A 22837-nucleotide genomic window follows, 5' to 3' on the forward strand; every position below is an offset into this window, starting at 1 on the left:
CATGGGGCATGGACACGCTCCATTTCGTCCTATCTCGGGTATCCAGTTGTCTGAAGCAATGTACCACGGCAGAGTCGCACTCAGAGATTCAGGGTCTTTAAGAATCTACAAAGCCTTCATAGGCTAAATAAGAACTGGCAGTGTCTGTTACCATAACTGTTTTCGCTGAAAAATTTAAGAAAAACCGAAGTGCTTTCGGAAAACGCGGCTACATTCCCGTTGCTGTCTGCGTGATTACGTAAAGGTAATGTGTTTGCCTACCAAACTTAAACGTTACGATAAGAATCCCATATTTTCAGACTGAATTGGGTTTTTCAGGGAAAAAAATTGTTCGCGTTCCCTTGAGACGGGACTCGAATATGCGTGCATTCAACACTGGTCTTACCAAACGCAATATGTAGCGAATAGTCTTAACGTAATGCTATTTAGGGTTAAGGGAGCAAATATGTACCTGACTCTATTCCGATTATAAGGTGCGTAATTCTATAATAGTAGCTAAAAGGTTTAATAAAGAGGGTCGTACACTTACGCTTTCCAATTCAAAGTTGGGTTTTCGACCGCTACTGACTCCGCCCTTCACTAGAGTTGTAGACGGCTGTGGTTGCCGTATCGTCGATCGCGTCGAAGTAGAGGATTTCATGGTTTGTTTCTTAGAAGGTCCTGTCGTATTGTTTAGGGCACCGACTGCTGCCATAGGGGCCAAACTGGGCAGCGACGACGAGGTTGCTATCATTGAAGGCGAGACCTGTTTTGGAGACTGATTTATCGTGGTCGTGGGTAGGTCAAGGGGTCGAGTTGGACTCTGATTGACAACTGTTCCAGGAGCCATTATTTTATTGGTCAGTGCTTGCGCAGTATGACTACCGACGGATATTCTAGTCTTCTCGATTTAAGAATTTTTAAGGAGCGTTCCTCGCTAATGATTTTGTCGATCAATAGTCTTTTACATGTACGTCCGATTTGTTGATCCACTCCAGAGTTTTCGCTCGTTGAACCGTTTCTATAGGGAAAATGGGCCTCAATAGCAAATCTCTACAGAGCGGACGCACAAGTTGTCTCATATAAAGATACAGGTCGAATATAACATCAGCAGTTGAGCTCTTGACCTTGTGTGTCCTCCTTCGTTTGACAGGCGCTGGATGTAAAGATGCCGACTCAAAGGGCGGCAATAAAACAATACAATCTGCTCAAAAAAGAGAAATATTTCATAGACTTCAGTCTATTTCAGATGGATAGCGATCGACCCACACAGTCGTACAACAAATGGCGAAAGAGCCAATATGAAGCCCTGATGACGACAATCTACGTACCGTAACCAACAATGAAATAGGTAATTGACGCTCGGTTTGCACGTGAATGCTTACAAGCAGCGAATTCAATGCGAATACGTTAAAGGGATTGACTGACTTGTATGAGATACGCAGCACAACATAGGATAGGAGACACACTAAGTTGAACTATCAACTGCTGAAACAGCGCGAGGGTATCCAAAAGACGGACTGTAGCTAATGAAAACAAGGGTTCCTCTCTCAATCGATCTCCAATAGGCTTCACTGTATCATACGGCCTACAATAATAATACAAATGTACCATACGAAATGAACAGAGTCGCTTGTAAAGATACCAGCTGACTATTTGATCGTACGGTGTTGATTCCTAATGTTAGGCAAAACTTGTTTTCTTCTTCTGTCACTCACTATTTTAGTACTAAATGAAATATATGGCCGCTGTACAACGACGGTATCTATGAATGCAAGCACAGCTCAATGGTTGCTTGGCTATCCAGCACCGACGGCTGCAGATTCAGACAGAGGTTAGCTGTGCCTCTCCTTTCGAAGATGGCGGCGGTAACCAACGCATACACAAGCCAGTTCAGCAAACAGGGAAGCCTTAGTGAATCAAGCGACATTCATTTCTCATCCAAGCGACTACCACTACATGTTATTTATGGCCATAGTAACGCGTTGTCGGTCGTTGCTGGTTGGGGGCCGATGTCGCTACCAAAGCGGCCGCAAAAAGATTCCGCTGTTCTCTCACCCCGCAGGTTGAAGCCTGGAGAGAACGAAAGTAGTGCCAGACAAGACGGTACCACAAACGAACCACAAGCGAACCATCAAGGGTACAACGGATACCCGCCAACGCTTGCTCTACCGCTGTATCGAATAAGCGACGTCGGCTGACTGGTTCGTTGGGATGAGAGGGCTCGTGAGAGAGGGGGACCGATAGCTTTAGTGTACTGACGGAGTTTAGAAGGACACGAGCATGACATCATTGGATGCGAGGCGAGAGCGTGCTGAATCAGAGCAGTAACAAAAGAATAAAGGGAAAAATTATATTTCAGGTCACAGACAAGCCCACAGAGACACACACAAACATTGAATAGTAGGAGTCAGCAAGCCATCAAATGGGTCTAGAATGTGTTGTAGTATCACAAAAATCAACTAACTGCGCACTAGCAGAGACAGATATATAAGTAAGGAGGGAAGTTTAAATTATTTGAAAGACGGGCTGTGATGACCGCCGCATAATCAATGCAGGTCGCACGCTTCTGAACTCACGATAAAGGCCCAACAATGGAACCTAAATGACTTCAGCAACATACCGGTAATGTATATAAACGTTATAAATAAGTATTTTTGACCGTAACAGCTGTACAATTTGTCAGGTTATTTAGATTTTTTCTTAAGGTAGCCATTGAGTTTGCCGTTGTCAGTCTCATTATATCATACCATGTCTGTGATCTGATTTTTTCTTTACCTCGAAGAACTGAGTCTCACTCCAAGGATCGAACTTGGAATTATATTAAATGCATACATGATACTTTCACGACATTACAGCCCTGTGTTGTATACACAATACACCCTGCTGTTATAACATTAAAATAACAGCATATTTCAATTACAGACAATACACCCGTTTTTACATGTCCTATCTGCTGTCCATGGATGATAATAATCAAGATGAAAAATTAGCCGAGTTATTATGTCCTCTTTAAAAATCGAAGAGGCTCAATAATTTAATATGCGTTCGTAAAATAAATAAATTCAAACATAAAATGACGAAATTTCACATTCACCTGTACCATAAATACAATACATACGGATTGCGGTTGCATTTGTGCCTGAATCTAGCAAATGTACCTCGGAAGGCTAAAACAGAAACAAGAAGTTCCTATTTTGATAGGCGACGCACATAAGTATCTAAAAACATGCTCGAACGAGAGACGAAGCTATCAAGTGACAAAAGCACATTGTAGGTAAGAGGATAGGCCAGTCAATTGCGCTACTTTCTTTCAACGTCGCGCCATCCAACAGAGGAACTTACTGGACTCGTTATATAGACGCTGTTCGGATAAATTGCAAATTTTTCGTGAGCAAAGCAGTGCTATTGGGCGGGAAAATGCGATTGACGTTAGTTTACTGTTAGAACTAAGTTACCGGGAGCTAGCCTGACAGGCATCTTTGCTGAGACTCTATCGTCAGTGAGCAGTAGTGAACGCAGAAGTAAACGTAAGGTCAGAGATAATTCAGTTGACAGAGAGGTCCGGGAGCCGTATTTGTGAGGTACTCGTCTCGATTGTGTTTCGGTGATTTACAACTGGATTAAATTTGGCTGGGCTATGGAAAGAGTTCATCTCGTTAGGGGCCAATAAAACTATCTGAAACGCTAAACGTGCTTCCGGACGAGATACTCAACTGACTATATTAGGGGCCTCTGAACACAGTGCTTTGTGATCCTCCTAATATTTTCCATCTATTTACAGCTCTGTCTTGATTTCTCGTTCTAGATTTCTGCTTCCCTATTCACGGTTACTAATCCATAATGTAATACAAAGGTTCGTAAAATCATAGGTGATGTTGGCGATGATGATCACCATCAATTTGTCAGTCATGCAACCCTTTCACTTAAAGCCTAAAGCTTAAAGAAGCCATAGAAATTAGGGGTTAAAAGACACACTATACTGATATTGCGCTATCTGTCAGCTGTTTGGTCAAAGATTACAGTTTCTATATAAACAACAATCGTAATTGCGCTCCTATAAACCGTAACATCGATTGACAGTAACTGAACGTTGTCCAGACCGATCGGTTCACGCCGGTCTGACCATGTTTGGCAGTCATTTTCAGGCAAGCTCCAGAAGTCTGCGAGTTCCATCCCAAAGACGCGACGGTTCCACAGGCTGTACTTCAATACTTGTAAGCTGGCTCTTGAAACACGTTGAAGCTCAACGTGCGTCTCTAGCAGTACGCACTTTGGTAAATCTATTGCCAGCTATTTCAATGAAACTAGTTCAACGATTAGAAAACGCATAACTTCGAATAACGGTGTCACCAACCAGAACATCCTATCATCACTTTACTGGCATAATTACCTATCGATATTGTCGTCATGGATACGAATCTGTCGAACTCGTCCATGGACTAACAAGGTTGGAATCAGCTGAGTTCGCAGTTTGAAACAGAATTTCATGATTATATTTTCTTTTAATCGATATCTATAGGTTTGCTGGCTGTTTGTCATCATGAACAAGGAAACGTGTGATTCCCTGTATTGCACATGGACGACGCCTTCGCATATGGCACAGATTATGGTTTAATTTACCTCTTACGAATAGCAAAAGGGTTATGTACAATTTTTGCAATTCTGTCACGCTAAAATCCTTAGTCGCTTCGACGTTACAGTCTACTATGGAGTGCAATACAAATCCATAGGTTCTATCGGCATAGAGAAAATGATGAAATACAATCGTGTCTCTTAGAACGTTAGCGTAAATTAAGTTATATGTTAAAATAATACATTGAATACCTCGTGTGAACACGAGGCACGGTGAGATGTAGTGACGAGACGCAGTGAATACTGTGTCCCGTCCTTGCATACATAACGATTGATGCAACATGAAGATTTGTTGCTCTATCGCCGGGTTGAGTAGCTTGTCTGAAAACAAGCTTATGTTAATCAGCGTACCATTACATATAGATATGCAAAGGTTCTTTACTAAGAAAAAGAATGAATTGACGTTTTCGAATATGATAACACAATAGGTCTTAGATAACAGGGTATCTTCTCTACTCCTACGGAATCCTCGTCAGTTTCAATTATTTATTTCTAGTGGAAAATTTTCTATTTTAGAGAAAAATAATTTTCCTTTTTTTATAAGGTTATTATTTGGTTTATTATTATAAGTATTACATTTAACTATACATTTTCCAACTGTAAATTATTTCACTTCTTTGTCTCACTTGACTAAATTAGAACAACAATCATATTTATTATTAAGAGGATAAGAATTCAATTCGAAGTGGGGCAGGGTGTTAAATTCAAAATTACATGATCCGTGGTCGCATTTCATTGACTGACTGATGATTGATAGGGCTCTAACGTTAACTCATCCCTTTGGCAAACCATGTTGATCATTCTATTGTGTTACAAATTAGTAGACTCAATGGGACGGGTAAACTATTTCTCTAAAAGGGCGATATTATCAGGGGGATTATTGATGTTAAGTGTTTAGCCTTTGGAGATAGCCTTGTTAACTGAATCATTGAAATGCATTTTTTCATAAAAATAAACATATTTTACATAGCTGATAGCATGAAGATCGGTTCTCTTTATCTACTAATACAACTACCGGAAACGATGAGATTCCAGTAGGTTTCCATGATAGTTTATTGGCCAGTTATTTACCCGCTAACTTTAGTTACTTCTGAGTAAATGTGGGTTCAAGAAAGTTTAGGGGTAGGCACATTTTGCCTCAAAGGAGTCGGCCGTCTAGAGCAATAATTAACTAAAAAAGGAAGTGTTCTGTTTTGATATCGTGCAACGTGAATGTTGAGAAAGATTATTATTTTTGCAACTATATGATGGTAATTACCGTGCTACAGGGCGTACTAGGAACGCGATCCTCGGAGTTGGCGTAAGACAACTATTTTCACGTGCTATGAAGCCTTAGGTATAAAAGTATGGATGAGAACGCCGAAAACTCGATCGAATAATATTCGAAAACAAAGCAAAATTAGCTATTTATAGCCAGATAATTAAACGGGACTCTGAAAAGCCCAAATAAGATCGACAATGACCAGAACATATATCTTATGAGTAGTTTCTTTTCATTGGACCAAAAAAATCTATCAGGCTCAATAACAAAAATGTATGTATTTCAAAATCAAATCATCAGCTACTTATGCAGTATGTCGACGGTAGTTTACTGCCGCCATCCATAATTCATCTGCACGTTATTCAAGATTAACGGGTCTACTCATTGGCTTAGAAAGGAAAAGTTTATAGAGAAATATGGCACTTGCCTTCTTTGATCAAGCAAGTACCATATACCAAGCAAGTAGTACCATATAGCTAGTCGCTCTTTTCCCCTAAAGGTAATTCAACGTACACAGAATTTGAAGCGCATGGCAATATGGCGAATATAGCACACCAAACCGACGATCCCAGTTGTGTCTGATACTTCATTTATTAGATTTTTGTTGAAAAATTTATTTACTTTTCTAAGAAATTTATATAAGAAAAAACACTACCTACGAGCACTGTATGGGATAAAAATTCTGCGAAAACTTTATGATTCTTAGCTTTGGTCGAGAAATTCCAGAAACGTTGCAACTGCCCGCTTTTTAATATCAATTTCGTTGTAGTTTGTAGTCAAGTTTTTTAACATCTATTATAATTAAGTCGACTAAATGATTCCATAGAGGATTAAGTGATTCTATAAGCTATGCTATGTGATCTATGTGACTCTACAGGCTCTTACTCCGGTCTCCAAGTTTAGACATTTTCTGTTTAGAGCTTTTTCTGTCTAAGGCTGTATCTAACCAAAAACAGGTACTTCAACAAGACCTTTTCTCATGCGTCGCTTTTAACGGTCGCGTTTACTTAATAGAACTACCATACACCGTTTTTAATTGAGATTGAATCTACTCGATCAACAAGTAACTTTGTGACATTGTTAGGTATAAACTAGATAAAGTGTAGTAATAACAGACCAAAAAGTTCCGAGCGGCGTAAAAGGGCTCAGAAGGTCTGAAAGAGACTAATTGCTCTAGCTTATTAGAGTACGCAATCTGCAATTTCTGCAAGTACGTCTGCAACACTGCAATTTCTATAGGAAAAAGAAGCGAACAAAAAGCAGGTGTATCACGAGTGGGTTCGCGAACCATTTTGGTGAAGTCCTTAAATCTCTTGCTTGAAGCCATTACACAATGGCCAGCGTTCGCTAAGCTGCGCAAACGACGAAGTGTTTTTCCGCCACGGTCAGTATATTGTTTCGTTATAGGAAAATTTGGCGGTCTTTAAGTGCTGAAAATGACTATGAGTAGATAGGTAGATGCCGAAATTTCGTTCGAATTTGAATGGATCGCTGTGTATAATGGTGAGAGATGCATGAGTTGCTTCCTACACCAATATGTAATGGGTGTATTCAATCGGCTCAGATTAGCTACCGATACACTTGTAGACTGTTAACACTGTCAACTAGTCGATTCGGATCGAAGTTAGCCCACAGGAAATTATTCTCTTAACATTCATTTTAAAGCAGCTCTCGTTTTTTTCGTAACTGAATGAATTGTTTCTGAAGCCCTATTCCTAATGTTCGAGTGTCCAGCTGGCTAATTGTAGCGTCATTTCTAAGAAGCCATTTGCTGATCAAATACCTAGCAGCAAGGGTTCTGAAGGGGTTTAAGGACATATTGGATAAGATCAATAGTCGTTCATCGACACGTTAGAAGAGACTTTAATCTCATGATGACGTCAGATCTAGCTCGCTCCCTCTCTCTCACTCCCTCTTACAGAGAGACGGACGGTCGGAAATTAGCATGGATGTTGTACTCTGCAGCCTGTTTGATCTAGAGTGGTCCTTAACAGCCTCGCATTCAGCTTTCATAGCGTACGTTATGGAACCATGTTTTTTGACGCCCATAGGGAAGTAAGCCGAACGATGCTTGTCGCACTAGGTAAAATGAAGCAATTAAAACAACATTATTACAATGGCATCAGAGCTACCTGAGCGGCCTTACTGGCGTCAACCTGTGCTTTACGAGAGAGGATTTTTAAACAGGACAAAGATTGTGGTTGCTTATAGCAATTTGTTAACTGTATATTTGCTAGCACAGACAATAACTGCCCTGGAATGGAAAATATATTTGCTTATAGTGATGTTTCGATTGGAATTTGGAACTTTTATCGTACCTAGGACGGTATTACGTCCATCGGAATCGTAATCCTGAGGGCGTCGACAGTTGCATGCAAGACAAAAATTTTACGCTCTCTAAGGTGCTCATTACATCATCAGATCGGTATCGTCAAACAGACTAACGGCTAAGTCACGTTTGACACTATGTAAAAGTTCTTGGACAACTTTCAAATGCAGACATTTCACTAAAATTTGCTGCTCAGAATTTGACAAGAATATGTCAGCGATACCTGCTCCGAGTGACGTGTATTTGCAGGTTAATTGAAAGGGCTCGCGTGGCTGACATGGCATATATAAAGGACAAATACCATCAATCAATCAATGCAGTGCTATGGAATAATAGGAATTAACAGGTGTAGACTGCGACGCAGTTGGACTTTGCTTTCGAAAGCTAGCTCATCCTATTTTCCATAGAGTAAAGCTTATTCGGTTATTTGCAGGAATCATACCACACAATTCCGAAAGCCCCATAAGTAGCTACCACACAAAAGCTGTGCCCTAATCATAATGAGATTACTGTTGTGTAGACTTATCCGACATCCGCACTCGCAGCTGTAGAGAGTCAGCAAGATACTTGGAGAAAGCAATATACATAGCTAGGCTCAGGCAGACCCTTGCTGATGATTGATAGTCTTTGTGGGAATAGCAGAAGGTGAATCTTAGGGTGTATTTGCCAAAAAAAAAAAAGCTAAGGGCATTTTACTCGGACGTGGATGAACGATAAGAAATAGATCGCTTCCATCTAACGCTATCTCTGCGGTCATTATAATTCTGAGTGGTAACCTCGAAAACGGCACGTCGTTCGTCTAGATAGTTATTGAATAGCGGTAACAAAAGCTAGGTTTATATATAAAGATTTTTTTTTATTTATTTATATATAAAGAGTCTATATATAGACTCGCAAAACTCGGTATAAGGGTACGGTTAGGCTAATAATGAATTCGAATCTTTAACAGCAGCAGCGGCAAAGTGGGACGAAGAACGTCCTACAGCTGTGTAAGACGGCGTGCAACACATACGAAGCGTTTATTAGTGAAATACATAACATACCTTGATTTTGGCATTATTTCGATTTATCCCTCGCACAACGCCACTGGATTCCTTTTAGAGCACGCCACAGACCGGCCTTAGCAGGCGGCGATTTCTAGGTGGTTAGTAGGCATCTCTTTGGTACGTTGTCATGGTAACAATGAACAAGCGATTATTGTTGCCTCAAATTTGAGCATTGGCAAATGGTTATTATGTGTATGGATAATATGAATGCGTTTCGGCCCGATCTTTCTACGAGGACAAGTCCTTGACGTTATACTGAAGGGGCGATGCCGAGAGCTTGTAGACAGGGCAGGAATAACCATTATTTGTCTACTACGTGTGTATACGACGTATGTCTACTACGTATCTACTACAAACATTCAGGGTATTTGTGTGGTTGGGCAAAATTGGTTCCGCAACTGGTTTCCGACTTTTGTGTACATGATCATCGAACTTCTAGTAACCGTTAGCAATCGTCTGTTGGCTAACGGTGATTGAGAATGGTATTACTCAACGATCACTGTTTAGCTCTCCAAGAAGTCTTTGTTGGAAGAAGGTTTCGTTACAAATAAAGTCATGATCTTACTATCGGATTTATACCTCAGTAAGATGGCTTGGCAAGATTTAGCAGTTTCAAGGATTTTTTTTTGAGATTTCAAGATCTAAATTTATCCTAAACTATAGGAAAATAAAGGAATATATAAAAGGTTTGGAATACGTCTTCACCACTTAGACGATTAATTTACTCGTCACTTAAACTATCAATGGCGAAGTAAACGAGGCATGTTGGACTTTATACACGCAGCAGTAAAGAGATCCGTTATGCGAAATCGATCTGTACATGCTTCTACCCGAATGCTAAATAGAAGCAATCATCGTACAAAGATTGTTTCTAACCAGTACTCTCAGCTTCTTGTTTGCAGAAACAATGATGTTCGACACTGTAGATTATATATCCGTCACAAAACAATAATAAAGAAATACAAACTTAACTAGTTTATTTCTGTGGTCGTATTCGGTATATATATATATATAATCTTTAAGCGTTTAGACGACCGTGGTTAGGTATCGTTCACGTATACAAATAGACTCACCCTATGGTTATTTAGGAAATTAAGTAAGCGATTATTAATGACTTTTTGCCACTAAACCTATGAGCCTCGTCCAGCAACAAATGCTTTAAAACGTCTGTGAACTGACCATTGATGTTTTCGACTGAAGCCAGATGGTAGTCAAGACAATACAATATGCCGACTCAGAATAGCCATGGGCGTAAAAAATATGGGTCTCTTTGAGTACGTTGACTTTGAACCATAGGAGATCAAAATCAATAAAAAAATGTGGCCATCGTGGTTTAAACCTCAGCGGTAGTAAAAAAAACATTGCGAGGATTTAAAGATCGGGTATTATCGATACCAGAAAGAACAAGGTGCGTTAATATTCGCCACGCCACCTAACAGGTGTATTGCAGAAACCCAAATGGGTCCAGCAAAACCCACCTTTGACTACTGCTTCTAATTGGACAAATCCTTGATGCTATATCGACCTACACATTAAAAAAATAAAGAATCCCATTGGCTTACATACGCAGTCTTGAAGTGTGTGCGTTCGCCCAAATATGCGTTTCTCACCCCATATATGTTTCTATTTTTTTGTGAAAATAATTTCTGTGATACGACCGTGTTCAAATTCAAACACGCGGTTTGGGTAAAATCGGCTTTTGACATCAACACTACACCCCAGCACAGCGCTTGATGAACATTGGCTTAAAAGCCGGCCATTAAAAGCGTTCCGGGAACTTAATGCGACTATGTATACAGTTTAACATCGTTTCACGTTACTTACGTTAAGGTAATCGATCAACCAGCTTCTAGGTAAGTTTGTGAATGTATAAATCGCCCACGGTCTTAACACACTTCCTTTATAACAGCGTCTGTGTAGTATATATATAAATCTATTCTCATAAATTATACATACTACACGACAAGCGTGATTAGATAAAGAAACAATTTGTTCATATATATTATCGCTACTTTACCAGTATTATTGGAAAGCACCAGATAGGCTCGTATAAATGATAAGGTCAAATACCGATTTTCAAATATAGTAGGTCATGTAAGAGTTGATTAGCTTATATGTGATTTATGTGAGGATCTCCGCACCACTGGCATTTCCTATTCATGATATGTCGAAATCCTTTAAATAAACTTCAACCAGTGGCTTCTTTTGCTAAACTATAAATTCTCGTGTGTTTTTTTAATACCTCCTTGTAAGGCAAACAACTTACGATCCAGTGTTTGACGATCAGCCATTTTGAGCAAGAAAGTTCGAGTGCTTGTAGCCGCGCACTCCGCAGGCGCGCGCCGCTCATCTCAGTCGACAACAGACAATTATTTGCCGATAGATGACTTAACAGTGACGAGACAAGTTTCTAAGTTGAACCAATCAGTTATTCACAAGATGGTCCGTTTACTGACCGTTGAATTTAATGGTTTGCACTGACACTGCGATACCACTAGTCTAACCTAACCTTATTAAATCCTCGGTACCTGTATAACAGGTATATGTTACAGAGATACTGTGCTGCCTCCTGAGGAGGTCCGATCGGAATCACTAAAGTGAACCCTATGACAGGCCGTGTGGATATGAATTTGTGTGAACCTGGCTCTGTGGTATAGTACATTTGATTGTGAATGCGCACGTTCGGTAATAGGAGAGAGGTGAGCAGTAGATCGCCACGTTGGGCTAGGGTCCAAAATTTTGCTGAGAGGCGACTGCGGTTGCTGCCTCAGGGGCATTCGAGTGGTTGCCCGCTTCTATGCTGTGGTCAGTTAGTGGTCGCAGACATGGCTGTCAATACACGAGGCACGTATACTACAATTCCTTCGGTTGTACCGTTTTCTCGAAAAACCGTACCACGTCACGTCACGGAGATGTCCTCGCGTAGCCGGCTATCCGCTACGGTCTGTTCTGTTTTGGGTGGAAGAGTTTCGTGTGCGTGTATGCGACTTTATAATGGACGACTACCATTGCTGTCGACTGATTCAGCAATCGCAGTCGATAAAAGTCTCTTGATGCAGCAAAAGAATAATCGTATCCAAACGGTCCACGTTTCTTGTTTTCGACGGCCTCGCGCAATACTGGAATGCCGGCTAGTTGGAGCGCTGGGAGCTGACTCACTCGAGACTCCATAAGCCGCAGTGGTCGTGCCAAGAGTGATTCTGCGAAACGCGCGCAGTCTTCAGTAGCAGGGCCTAACAAACGTTGGTTTCGTTTCACGTTGACTGCACACTGATATGCGACGCTGTCATTGTGTCTGTTTCTATATGTAGGATATAAAAGAATGAATGGTTTTTCATGGTGCGCTTTGCCGCTATTTCGGCCGCAATAAAAAAAATGACTACCTCATATCGGGGATGAAGTGTCTTTAAGCCGATCCGTCCAATAAAAATCGGATTTCCTGTTGAATAAGGCAAAAGTCCTCTTACTACATCCGAAATAAACTAATTTTTACTAGAAAACGTTTGTTATAATCATTATATATATGTATATGGGCATTTCGCAACGGGTTTGTTAGTGACACCTATGTCGGATTTGTACGATATATGCTCAACGGATGATAGGTACGATTATATAAGGAAACCTGTATGGGATCACGTTAAATATCGTTTCGGTGATTTCTATACCCCTTCATACTGTTCTACGCTAGATAAAACTGGACTCGGTCTATGTGACAATGGGAGTATAAAGCGAAACAAACTTTTGTGTTTTCAGGCTATAAAATGATCAAATATGTAGCTAATTAGATACGTATCTTCAATTAAAAGACAATAAATTTTGAGCTGCTGTTCATCGTCGTATAGAAATTAGTCTAACGTAAAAGATAAAATGAGTGCATACGTTAGAGAACTGCGGGCTAAGTTGAGTTCTTCTTTCAAACACCTTTTCTTGCAGTGATAGACGCTAGTTAATAATTAGCATAGTATGTTCCGGTAGGTTCTCAAAATCGTTCCACAATAAGCGGGCCTGAAGACGCTCATAGGCGATGGCAATATTTTTTCAATCGTACATTTCGACTAAGTGTATAGGTGCAAGCTGCTGATACATGAGACGAATATTTAAATGCGTAGCGCCTTTTAAAGGCAAGATATCCAGTCCTAGAGATGTCCGTGTATAGCGGTCGTTCGCCGCAGTCAAAATCCTAGATATCATTACGTAAAATCTACTATTTATTATATTACTATAGAGGGTGGATCGACGCTCCAGGTATAAACTAACAAGCTTCAGATAGAAGACGCTTGGAGGTGTAAAAAGACCCTAACTTTGGCGGTTTCGCGCCCACTTCTTATCAGAATTGTTCCTGAGTTATCCTCTAACATACCATAGGAACATCCACTGTCGTTGGTGAATATTAGGGAAATATTTTTCAGTTTTTTCGGAGGAAAACAATGACGTAACGATATCGGTTACCGTCTTCATGCTGTATGACTGAGCTGTAGCTTACGCGACTTATGTTTATTGTTGAATCCAAAGAAAATATGATGTACTAGGTACATAATGCAGCGCATTCTCATCGAGGAAATACCTTGCAAATCGTTGGATCGAAGGGTAAAAGTTTATATCAACAGGACGATATCGAATGTGGTCTTGAAATGGCTAAACCCATAATGTACATTCAGAGCCCGCTAATAAATTCATTTCATTCAAGCGAGTATCACCGAGCGTTCATAGAAGCCTTCGATTTTCTAACTAGTTTCGCCGTCTACCGTTTGGTGCCCTCATCAGTTAGTGGATTTTGTTAATGAATCGCTCATTGGATCAACACGAATGGCGTCCATTGTAGCATGCAACGAACCGCAGCATTTCTAAACGCGTTGTCTTCCACAAGCGCCTTTAATGAACGTCTGATTTCTTTATGATATCAGCGTGTTTGTTAGCGTAGTATGAGGGGTCATTGCCGTTTGAACATCGACCGCCACTTGCTAGTCTGACTGGCGCTACCGTCGACGACAAAAGTGCGAGAAGTATCTTATTTGCGAGACAAACCCAAACAAGCGATCCGTCCTTTTTCCGGCTACTGTCAGCCATCCGAATGGTAGGCATGAACCCGGAAAGATAGCACCGTTTTTTCAACTGAATCTCGAACATTTGCTGTTTACCTCGTTGGTGTAAAATTATGCGTGAATTTTTTTATCGCGTACTATTTGATGCATTAGTGCAACACGCCACTAGCGTACCGCCGGTAAACAAAATCACGTCTAGCACTCAGTTATAGTTGACCCATGCGAGAGATTTGAATGATTCATACATTGAAATTCTTAGACTAGAAATTAGATTTTTATTATAATTGTTTGGCGATTAAGCGACGTAAAAGTCTGTCGTAAGTCGGAGAACAAGACCTGAATTCATAGACGGAGTTCTTCATCTAGAAGTTCAATGTAGTACCGGGCGAAAATAAACATTCTCTACCTGCTAAGACTGAAGAATAAGGGGGGAAATATGAGCTACGCTAGATTTATATGTTAATAAAATTTAGTAAAACTCTTCACCTGCTATTTTTTGGCACTAAGAACGATTGAGAGTCTTCTAATCGAGGTAACAAAATTCGTTTATCCTTCTAACGAGACCAAAAGCTCACTGGGGTTTTCTGCTCGGGCAGGGTGTTTTTCTTTCTATTTTTTTACAACTAGTGACTACAATGAATATTATTGTGAGCACTAAAAAAATATTTCTCAGATTCTATTTCTGTGTGAGACGTTTTCTGTTATGCTTTTTGGGGGACGACAGCTTCTAGCAGGAAATAAAATGCAACCTTTGCGCGCAAATCTAAGTTGAATATAAAACTAGAGAGGATAGGAAAACAAAGGCAAAGTGTTACATTTAAAATTTGACCGGGGTATATTAGCGAAAAAGAAAGCATACGATTCTAGGGCAAGAGGCTCAATGAAGCAATGGAAATTTCAAGCGCGTCAGATTTATGTTTTCAGGTTGGATGTTTAGCCTGAGACATTGTAATTGATTGAATCTGTTGTTTTCGCAATTTCAAGCTTGAATATTTTGTAAAAATGATAATGTATTCAAAACAGGTCATCTCAATAGTCCTTTGCGGTTAATATTTGAAAATATCCGGTATAGTCTTGGTGACGAAAAGTCACCAAAACTATACTCGATTTTTACAACGACCGCGAACGCATAGCTACCAGAGGAATATACGCACTATGTCAAACGTATATAAAAATCCTCCGTTAGATATTCTTGTGTGCGCTATGTGTAGATGTATCTGAACACACAGAAAGCCAGAGTTTTGAAATAGAGTAGATAAGGAAATGCCTAAATAATTCTAACAAAACACTTAGTTCGTTGAATCCATGTGTCTCCATGGTTGTCGGGAAGAATCTCGGCATCCGTTTGTTTCTACACGTATGAAATATAACAAAAATGAGAAAATGAGAAATAACAAAATGACCTATGAACTTATATATGTTTACAGTTGTACACAAAGAACGGTTTAATGTCGAGATCGACATTCAGACAACACGAGAAGGATATATAGAGTATTCATTGTTCGCCAAGGGAACTGGAATCTGTGTTGAAATAGAAATCAGAATAGCGTCAGTTGATCATTGAACGCCTGACTTAACATAGCCCTAATAATAGTCTCTATCCAGCCTTATGTAGGCACCATCATTATGTTCGATAGAAGTACCGTTTTTGCGTGTGTTACCAGGAGCCCCTTGTAAAATTATGCAGTGTTTGATAATGGGTTGTATTCTAAATTCTGCCCGGATAATGTAGCATAGCATCACACTGGATCGGTAAGTGTATTAACTTTTTATCCAATTAGCCAATAACTTTTACAACAATTGTTTATCAGACTTCTCCACAGAAACTTCTGCCGTAGCAATTATTGATCGCAATAGCTTCAGAGATCACCGATTGCTGAGTCTGAAAGCTATAGACATGAGCGCTGCTAATATGGCACGCTACCTATAGAATGTACCAATTATGATATGTAAAAATAGATTTACCAGCAATTGTATTAATAATATAGAAGAAATGAGCTTCAAGCGCGTCTTTTAAAATAAACTTGAGTGAGAAACAACACGAAAATTGAGGGAAGATTAAATTACCCGGTACGGGCGTCACTTAGACCGGTCGCAAACCGAAATAGATCAATACTCGCTTTCTTGTACTGCAATTTGTTCCTGCGTGTGTTTGGGAGAGCGTATATCCATCCGCGCCTTGCAGATATCACATGTTACCATGGCGAAATTACGTCGAGCTACCGCAAAAGTTAAAAAAAATACACGCATATATATATATATATATATACACCCATCACGCTACGAGTTTACGGAGGAATCGCAAAGCTGAGCTTCTGCTTATGTTACACAGAAGTTGGTAACAAAATGTTTATACATTCAATCTATAAGGATATAACGATAATATTATATCAATTCTTTTAGTCACGAGTAGGGAAACTAATGTTCAAAGCAACATATAAGGCGACTATAAAAATTACTACTGCGTTATATGCTGCTAGATATCATTTACTATAGGCCCGTGTGTTTAATATCTGTACCTGTTATATGAGTTCATGGAAATAAATTTACGAAAGGCTTTCTTAAAATAGATCTTACAGAACCATCGGCGTGAACAAAAACTCTTCTCCTTAGGTAAATCCAAACTCTAACGACGGAAACTATAGACATCTAGTGCCTTTACCGAGACAATTTTTTCATCTTCAGCGATTTGGAAATAGATTTTTGCAGCTGCAAATTACACTGATCCGATGCTAAACCGACGTCGTAGGAATACAAGCGCAGTCTTCTTTTTGTTCTACTCGTGTAATAACCATCTGATTAACTCGATACAATCACAGGTGTTTTTTTTTCAGTTATTAAGATGTTAAAGTTTAAACTGCAGACGACAAATGGTTTGCAGGCCACTATCCATAACATAAGTACAATACGGCAAACGGGAGTGTAAACAATTGTTTATATTACATTTTTCATATAATGTTTTGTTACATAGTTTAATTCATATAGAATGCACTTGGGGTTGTTAGCTGGAACCCCAGCCACTAGCGTGGAACAAACTTATACGTATTACTAAAATGTTACCAAATTTACTTTTTTGATAGAACATTTTGACTAGAACTTCAATGTCAACAAACATGCGAACAAAATGTCAATAGTGAAGCTCGACACAATTTCATCTTATGTTGCCACTAAGGAGAAGTAGGGACAGCAAGCAATTAAATATCTTCACCATCTGTAGTGAGAAGTAGGGGGAAGAAGACTTTCGAATGATTACATAGTTCATTAGATGCGCGACAAATGCAAAAGCGCCAAAATAAAAGCTAAACTACAAACCTACTGTAACCTTATTATAGCTATGCTAATCCTAAACGGATGGTACCATTCTAATATACATCAACTAGCATCTCTAATTATATGATTAGCGAATATACATATATATATATATATTGACCATCTTATTTTCAGTACGGGTGCATTATTGGGCCGACGTCTGCAACATGTGCTAGCTAGTCTAGAGTGATTTTAACCAGGCTCGCATAAATCATAGTTCAGAGGTTCGACAGTGACAGCGTAAGTCTACATAAAGGTTACTGGCTGGCTTATTCGGATTCCGGACAATCCTCGAGCATTGCCCAGGGCTGTGTGACAATTTTTTAGTGAACCACTTCTGACCTGTTCTTATATGTAGCAACACATCATTTTTATTTAGCCTATTGAAACTCTGTTGAACATCGGAGTGAGTCGGTACACCTTTGATTTTCACTCATAGGTAGCACAGTCAATACCCGAGAATATGGCACGTCGCAAAAAAAATGCCACAGCCAAGCAGAAAGAGAACCTCAACGTCTTACTGAAAGAGGAAGTTGTTCATCAGGGATGTGAATCAGAAGTAAGTAGCTAATACTGTAATTATACGTACCTACATGAATGTACCCACCCTATTTGCCATTAAAGCTCTTGGTTGAAAACTAATAGCAACATGTGATGTTCTCAGATGAGATCATATATTACGAAAAAGCGTAACGTACGACCCAAAATTGAGCAGTTTTGTCGGGTAAGCTCGTAGGATAGAACATCGTCGTGGTGGCCTGGCGCGCGTCAGAAATGTTTGCTTCATCAGAGGTTGATCAGGACGATCAGAACTCTAAAAGAGCGCTACACGCCCATCTTTAAAGTTTACTAAACTATTGAAGCTTTTATTCTTTTACTTACTTAGCAATCTGACGTATGTCGAAGCTGATTTTAGCTTTAGCTTTAGATAAGTATTATAAAATTTTTGTTAAGTGAATGAATTTCGTGGGGATGCTTCAACAGATACAAGCTATAGCTGCCGTTGCCAACAAAAAAGTGCGGATTGTTTACACATTTGGTTATGGAAGATACTTTTGTCCGAATGGACACGGATGGACCTCGTACAGAGCGTGCATAACATTCGATATGAAGAACCTGTGCGTCAGCAAGATGTGGAGACAGTGTGAGTACTATTCGAATATTGAGAGCAGATTAATGTACGACTATAAAATGTGCCCTTTTTCTGATTCAACTTGTTTAATTAAGAGCAGTTTTATATTTTAGGCAGGTGACACGTTACTCAGAAATCGTGTCAGATCTTTCAAAGCAAAATACGATCGATGAAGCATGTACAGCGTTTTTACTAGACTATTGCTTTCTTTTAAAAAATCCTGACATGAATTACTGATTTACGCTGGTATAAGCTGAAATTAACATGCCCTTTCTAATAAGATAGACCTCTCTATCGTTTAATGACACACCCTGGAAACGAGGTATGATTCTAATGTTACTCCTTATTTGTTCTCTGAAATTTTATAGACTGCCGATCCTGTCCAGAAGTGGGAGTGACGCCGGAATTCAAAGCCACAGAACAGAAAGCCGTTGTGGTTGACACCATCAAGCGTTTTTTTGAAAGGATTAACAATGGACCTCAAGAAAAGCGGACTAATAGCAAGTCGGAAGTCAAGCCCCACCTAAGGCACCTTTGCGAAGTCTGCAGAAGTGGTCTACTCTGTTTGTAAGTGTGTATCTGTGTGTGTGTGTGTGTGTGTGTGTGTGTGTGTGTGTGTGCTTCCTTGATACCTACAAGAGCAGATAATTCTCCAGCGGAGCGGAAAATATGGTACAAGAAGCAATTTTAATTACGCTTACATGTGATTACTTGCAGATTGTGCACTAACACACATGCTTGATCTAAAATTGCTAATAAACTCCATGTTTTTCAAAAAAAAAGCTTGTAATTAGTATTCAATTAATGAACTTACTCGCTTGTATATAGCAATTTTTATACATACGTTCAAGAAGTCCAAATTAAAGCTTCAAGCCTAATAGAGAAACAAGTCCTTCTTTTGTCAAATGCTATTGCATATCTGAACAGAGTTCTCTGTGGGTCCTCTCGTCTCTTTAACCCGCAGTCTAAATAGTGGTTGGAATCTTGAGCCGTAAAAAAGAGGCGTTAACAAATATGATGTCTCTCTCATCTGACAGAAGTGTTTCCTGTCCTCCGGGTAAAACCTCGAGCCGAAAAAACATTAAAAAAATCGCTAAGGCCCTTACCGATGAATACGCTGGGCCATCCATCAACTCGAACCCCATACAATTGTGAATTTCAAGTGTATGACGGTTAGTTCTTTTAGTGGAGCAACGTTCTTATTTTTTAAATGCATTTTTCAGCAATCTCGTTTTTCAGCTTAAAAAGCCATGTTTAGTAGTATACCCCCGTAATTGTTTTCCTTATTTCAAAATAAACGTTTCACAGAAATCGGTTACTATCCTACAGAACAGTTATCATCGCTTTCGCCGTCCGTGAAACGGTCTTCGCTTTCTTCTCGGTTGATTTATCTCTTGCAGCCACTATTTCTCAGGAGTACACTTGCATGTCTGCGTTTCATCTACTCTTAATAATCGATACATGTCGCTTGAACCGCTTGAACGAGACTTCGGAAATATCCACCTTAATCCGTTTTTAGTGTTGAGTGGGCAAATAGGGCGCCCAGCAAGCGGTTAGCTTTTCTCATGCCTACATATTCTGTCAATATACGACAAATACGTTTGTTACGAGATACCCACAGCCCACATTATCTCCCTAATCGTAATTCAATGATCGTCTAGCATTATCTAGTAAACCTTTTCGATATTACCGATAGAGGTCACAGTTTTCAACTTTCCTGCTTGTCTATCGTGAACTAAACAGGTACGACCACGCTTAAATTTAGTACGCTAAATCTCACGGCAGTAAACGAAAGCGCAGAGTTACCATAGATGGAGTCCGTGTTGGTACTAATCTGAGGCTTTTGAATGCAAGAATTCAATGACGGTTTCATATTCAGGTTTTTTTTATATTTATTCTAATATCGATTGGCACAGCCGACTGTTAAACAACAGCTCAGTGTCTAACATGACTGAAATGCTCATAGCATCGTTCACGCATGCGCAATTATCACCAGAATATATATTTAACGAGGACCCGTATCCAAATTGAAGCTGGAAACTTATAATTTTGAGGATATAAGTATATTCTGACAATATGCATCGCTTGTAGTAATGATTTACTTATTCTTGTATCTGCTGCGGGGCCAACTGTATTCCTTATAGCATGTAACTAGATTCTATAATGGGATTCTAAAGGGTTATAGGCAAAGGCGCCGATATCAAATTGGTACCGAGATTAACTTAACTTAGCAGTCTAAATCGTGCCAGGTGATCCTAAACGTTCGAAGAAACGTTCGGTTCCGCGTCGAACCCTACTTCAGGCCGATACCAGGTGATTCTAGCAGTACAGTTGGCAACTGCCACGAAAATTCATTATCAGCAGTGGCAGTTAAAAGTGCAATCTATGGGGAGTTGTCCTGAGGCGTCGGTATCATGTCAAAGCGCTTCTCCAGCCTCCTGAGGATAATGGTTCGTGCTTACCGGGAGTTACTTTGTACACATGCAGATGTATAAAAGTTGCCGCTTATTTTGACTAAATGTCTATTATGATTATTCATGGGTTTATCATTTATCCATATTTCCGTGCTGATGCACAAAGGTACGAAAGTTTTGTCCAAAGTGTGCATATATCGCGTAGCCCAATTTAATCGGACGACTCCTGTTCTTCGAACTAGAAAGTTAGTCGTCCAAGTTGTCGGGTAAGTAACAACCGGATTAGTAATTTCAATAGAAATCGATTAAACAATCGAGCTCTGGCAACAATTCATAGGTTGTTTATGGTCGCGATGTACTGATAGCTCAGGTACTCGAACTTGGGAACAATTCCTAATCTATTCCGATGCACTTGATCCACCGGTTCTCTTTTAATCCATATATTCCATGGTCATATTTTTATTGCATTTGTATTGCATGAACTTAGCCTATCATCTATAGGTAATGCCGAGAGAATGATCATTGCAGGTTTTATTGAAGATGATAATAAAATTTTGTCTTCGTGGCTTGACGAGTTCGTCATGTCTACCTTCTAACTGATGTCTTCATAGCTAAACTTGACAAATTCAAATATCTGTACATAATATCGACGGTCGATGATCAGACGCGTCATGCTGCTTGATATGGCCTCATAATTAAAACTTTCCGAAGAACATACATTCACAGTCCTGACGTTCGTTTTGGCAGAGAAGACTCGATCTGCTGGATAGACAATGCTTTTTCGGATCATCGTAAATTTATTGTTTATTTATCGCCATTTAGAATGACTTTTTTTTTTAGACTATTTTCATTAATCTACCCCTTAGGTAGTGCGCACATGTTGTTAAATGTGTATTACATTGGACAAGCAACTAACTACTTGAGTTTTCGAAGCCGTCACAATCATTACAAAATCCAATGTTTGCCGCAGTTTATTTCTCCATACCTTGGCAGCTGAGGATGGTACGATTGCATTGGTGCATTACCTATCCCTTTGCAATGTCTATCTGTTTACCCACCGTAGCCGGGTTCCTTTGACATGCCAAGCTCGTAAAACTAAAGACGATCAAAATGAGACGTTGTCTTACCGTAGGACAGTCGGCTGACCGTGCTAAAACGTGTTTGCTCCAGGAAACACTGCCTGTTTCGATATACACGAAATTGTACCAAGAAGTTATTTGTTGCATTTGAGCACATAACTTTTACCACACACGTTTTCATCTGCCACTATTTGTAAGTTACGAAAAATTGGTCCTACAAATAGCTTCGTAATTGGGTCACCATGATCTCACTTATTGCTCATGCTTTCCTATCGACCATAAGAGTATCGGCTAATTGCGAGAGTAATCCACGGGTGAGTGATTGACTGTCGCTTGCCTCATTGGCCCAAAGGTTAACCAGATACCTGATGTAGCGGTAATATTTGCCGTTTCTATTACGTTGAATATGACGACTTACCCCACCGTAGCCGTAGTTCACTTTTTACTTTTAAAGCAACCTTCGATTTTAGCGGTTGCAATGCGTATGGACTTCTGAAACAACAGAGATACAACACTGGTTGGCACGACCGCAGATACATGATGTTTGTAAGCCCAATTAAACGACAATCGAAAGATCAAACGAGCCGATATTGAAAGTTGGTGTTATCCTA

The 22837-nt window shown here is 39.7% G+C and overlaps 2 protein-coding genes across 11 annotated transcripts in view; one reads left to right on the forward strand and one right to left on the reverse strand.

The window, feature by feature from the left end:
- Window positions 1–22444, reverse strand: part of LOC111254837 (baculoviral IAP repeat-containing protein 7-like) — a 90624-nt gene extending 68180 nt beyond the window's left edge. For 4 of the 8 annotated variants that reach the window (XM_086973911.1, XM_022816094.2, XM_022816095.2 and 1 more), the window contains exon 1: window positions 22275–22432. Coding sequence is in view for 3 of the 8 variants with exons in the window: in XM_022816098.2 (XP_022671833.1) it covers window positions 530–829 (300 nt within the window). In the remaining 5 variants the exon portion in view is untranslated. Of the gene's footprint in view, window positions 1–529; window positions 1184–1697; window positions 2153–11516; window positions 11878–22274 lie in introns of those variants that run through there. The other 4 variants (XM_022816098.2, XM_086973910.1, XM_086973913.1 and 1 more) reach the window with 4 other exon arrangements.
- Window positions 42–19508, forward strand: LOC111254840 (uncharacterized). Of its 3 annotated transcripts, XM_022816102.2 has the most exons (5): window positions 15661–16044; window positions 17737–17841; window positions 18041–18160; window positions 18586–18745; window positions 19102–19508. In XM_022816102.2, the coding sequence occupies exons 3-5, from the start codon at window positions 18065–18067 to the stop codon at window positions 19302–19304; spliced, it is 459 nt and encodes a 152-aa protein (XP_022671837.1). In that variant the 5' UTR covers window positions 15661–16044; window positions 17737–17841; window positions 18041–18064; the 3' UTR covers window positions 19305–19508. The 3 variants fall into 3 exon arrangements, with proteins under 3 accessions (XP_086830041.1, XP_022671837.1, XP_022671836.1); XM_086973915.1 differs by lacking the exons at window positions 15661–16044; window positions 17737–17841 and adding an exon at window positions 42–244; XM_022816101.2 differs by lacking the exon at window positions 17737–17841.
- Window positions 22445–22837: the final 393 nt, after the last annotated feature.

Source organism: Varroa destructor, unplaced genomic scaffold (genome assembly GCF_002443255.2).
Source record: "Varroa destructor unplaced genomic scaffold, Vdes_3.0 BEIS01000007.1, whole genome shotgun sequence".
Taxonomy (NCBI): Eukaryota; Metazoa; Arthropoda; class Arachnida; order Mesostigmata; family Varroidae; genus Varroa; species Varroa destructor.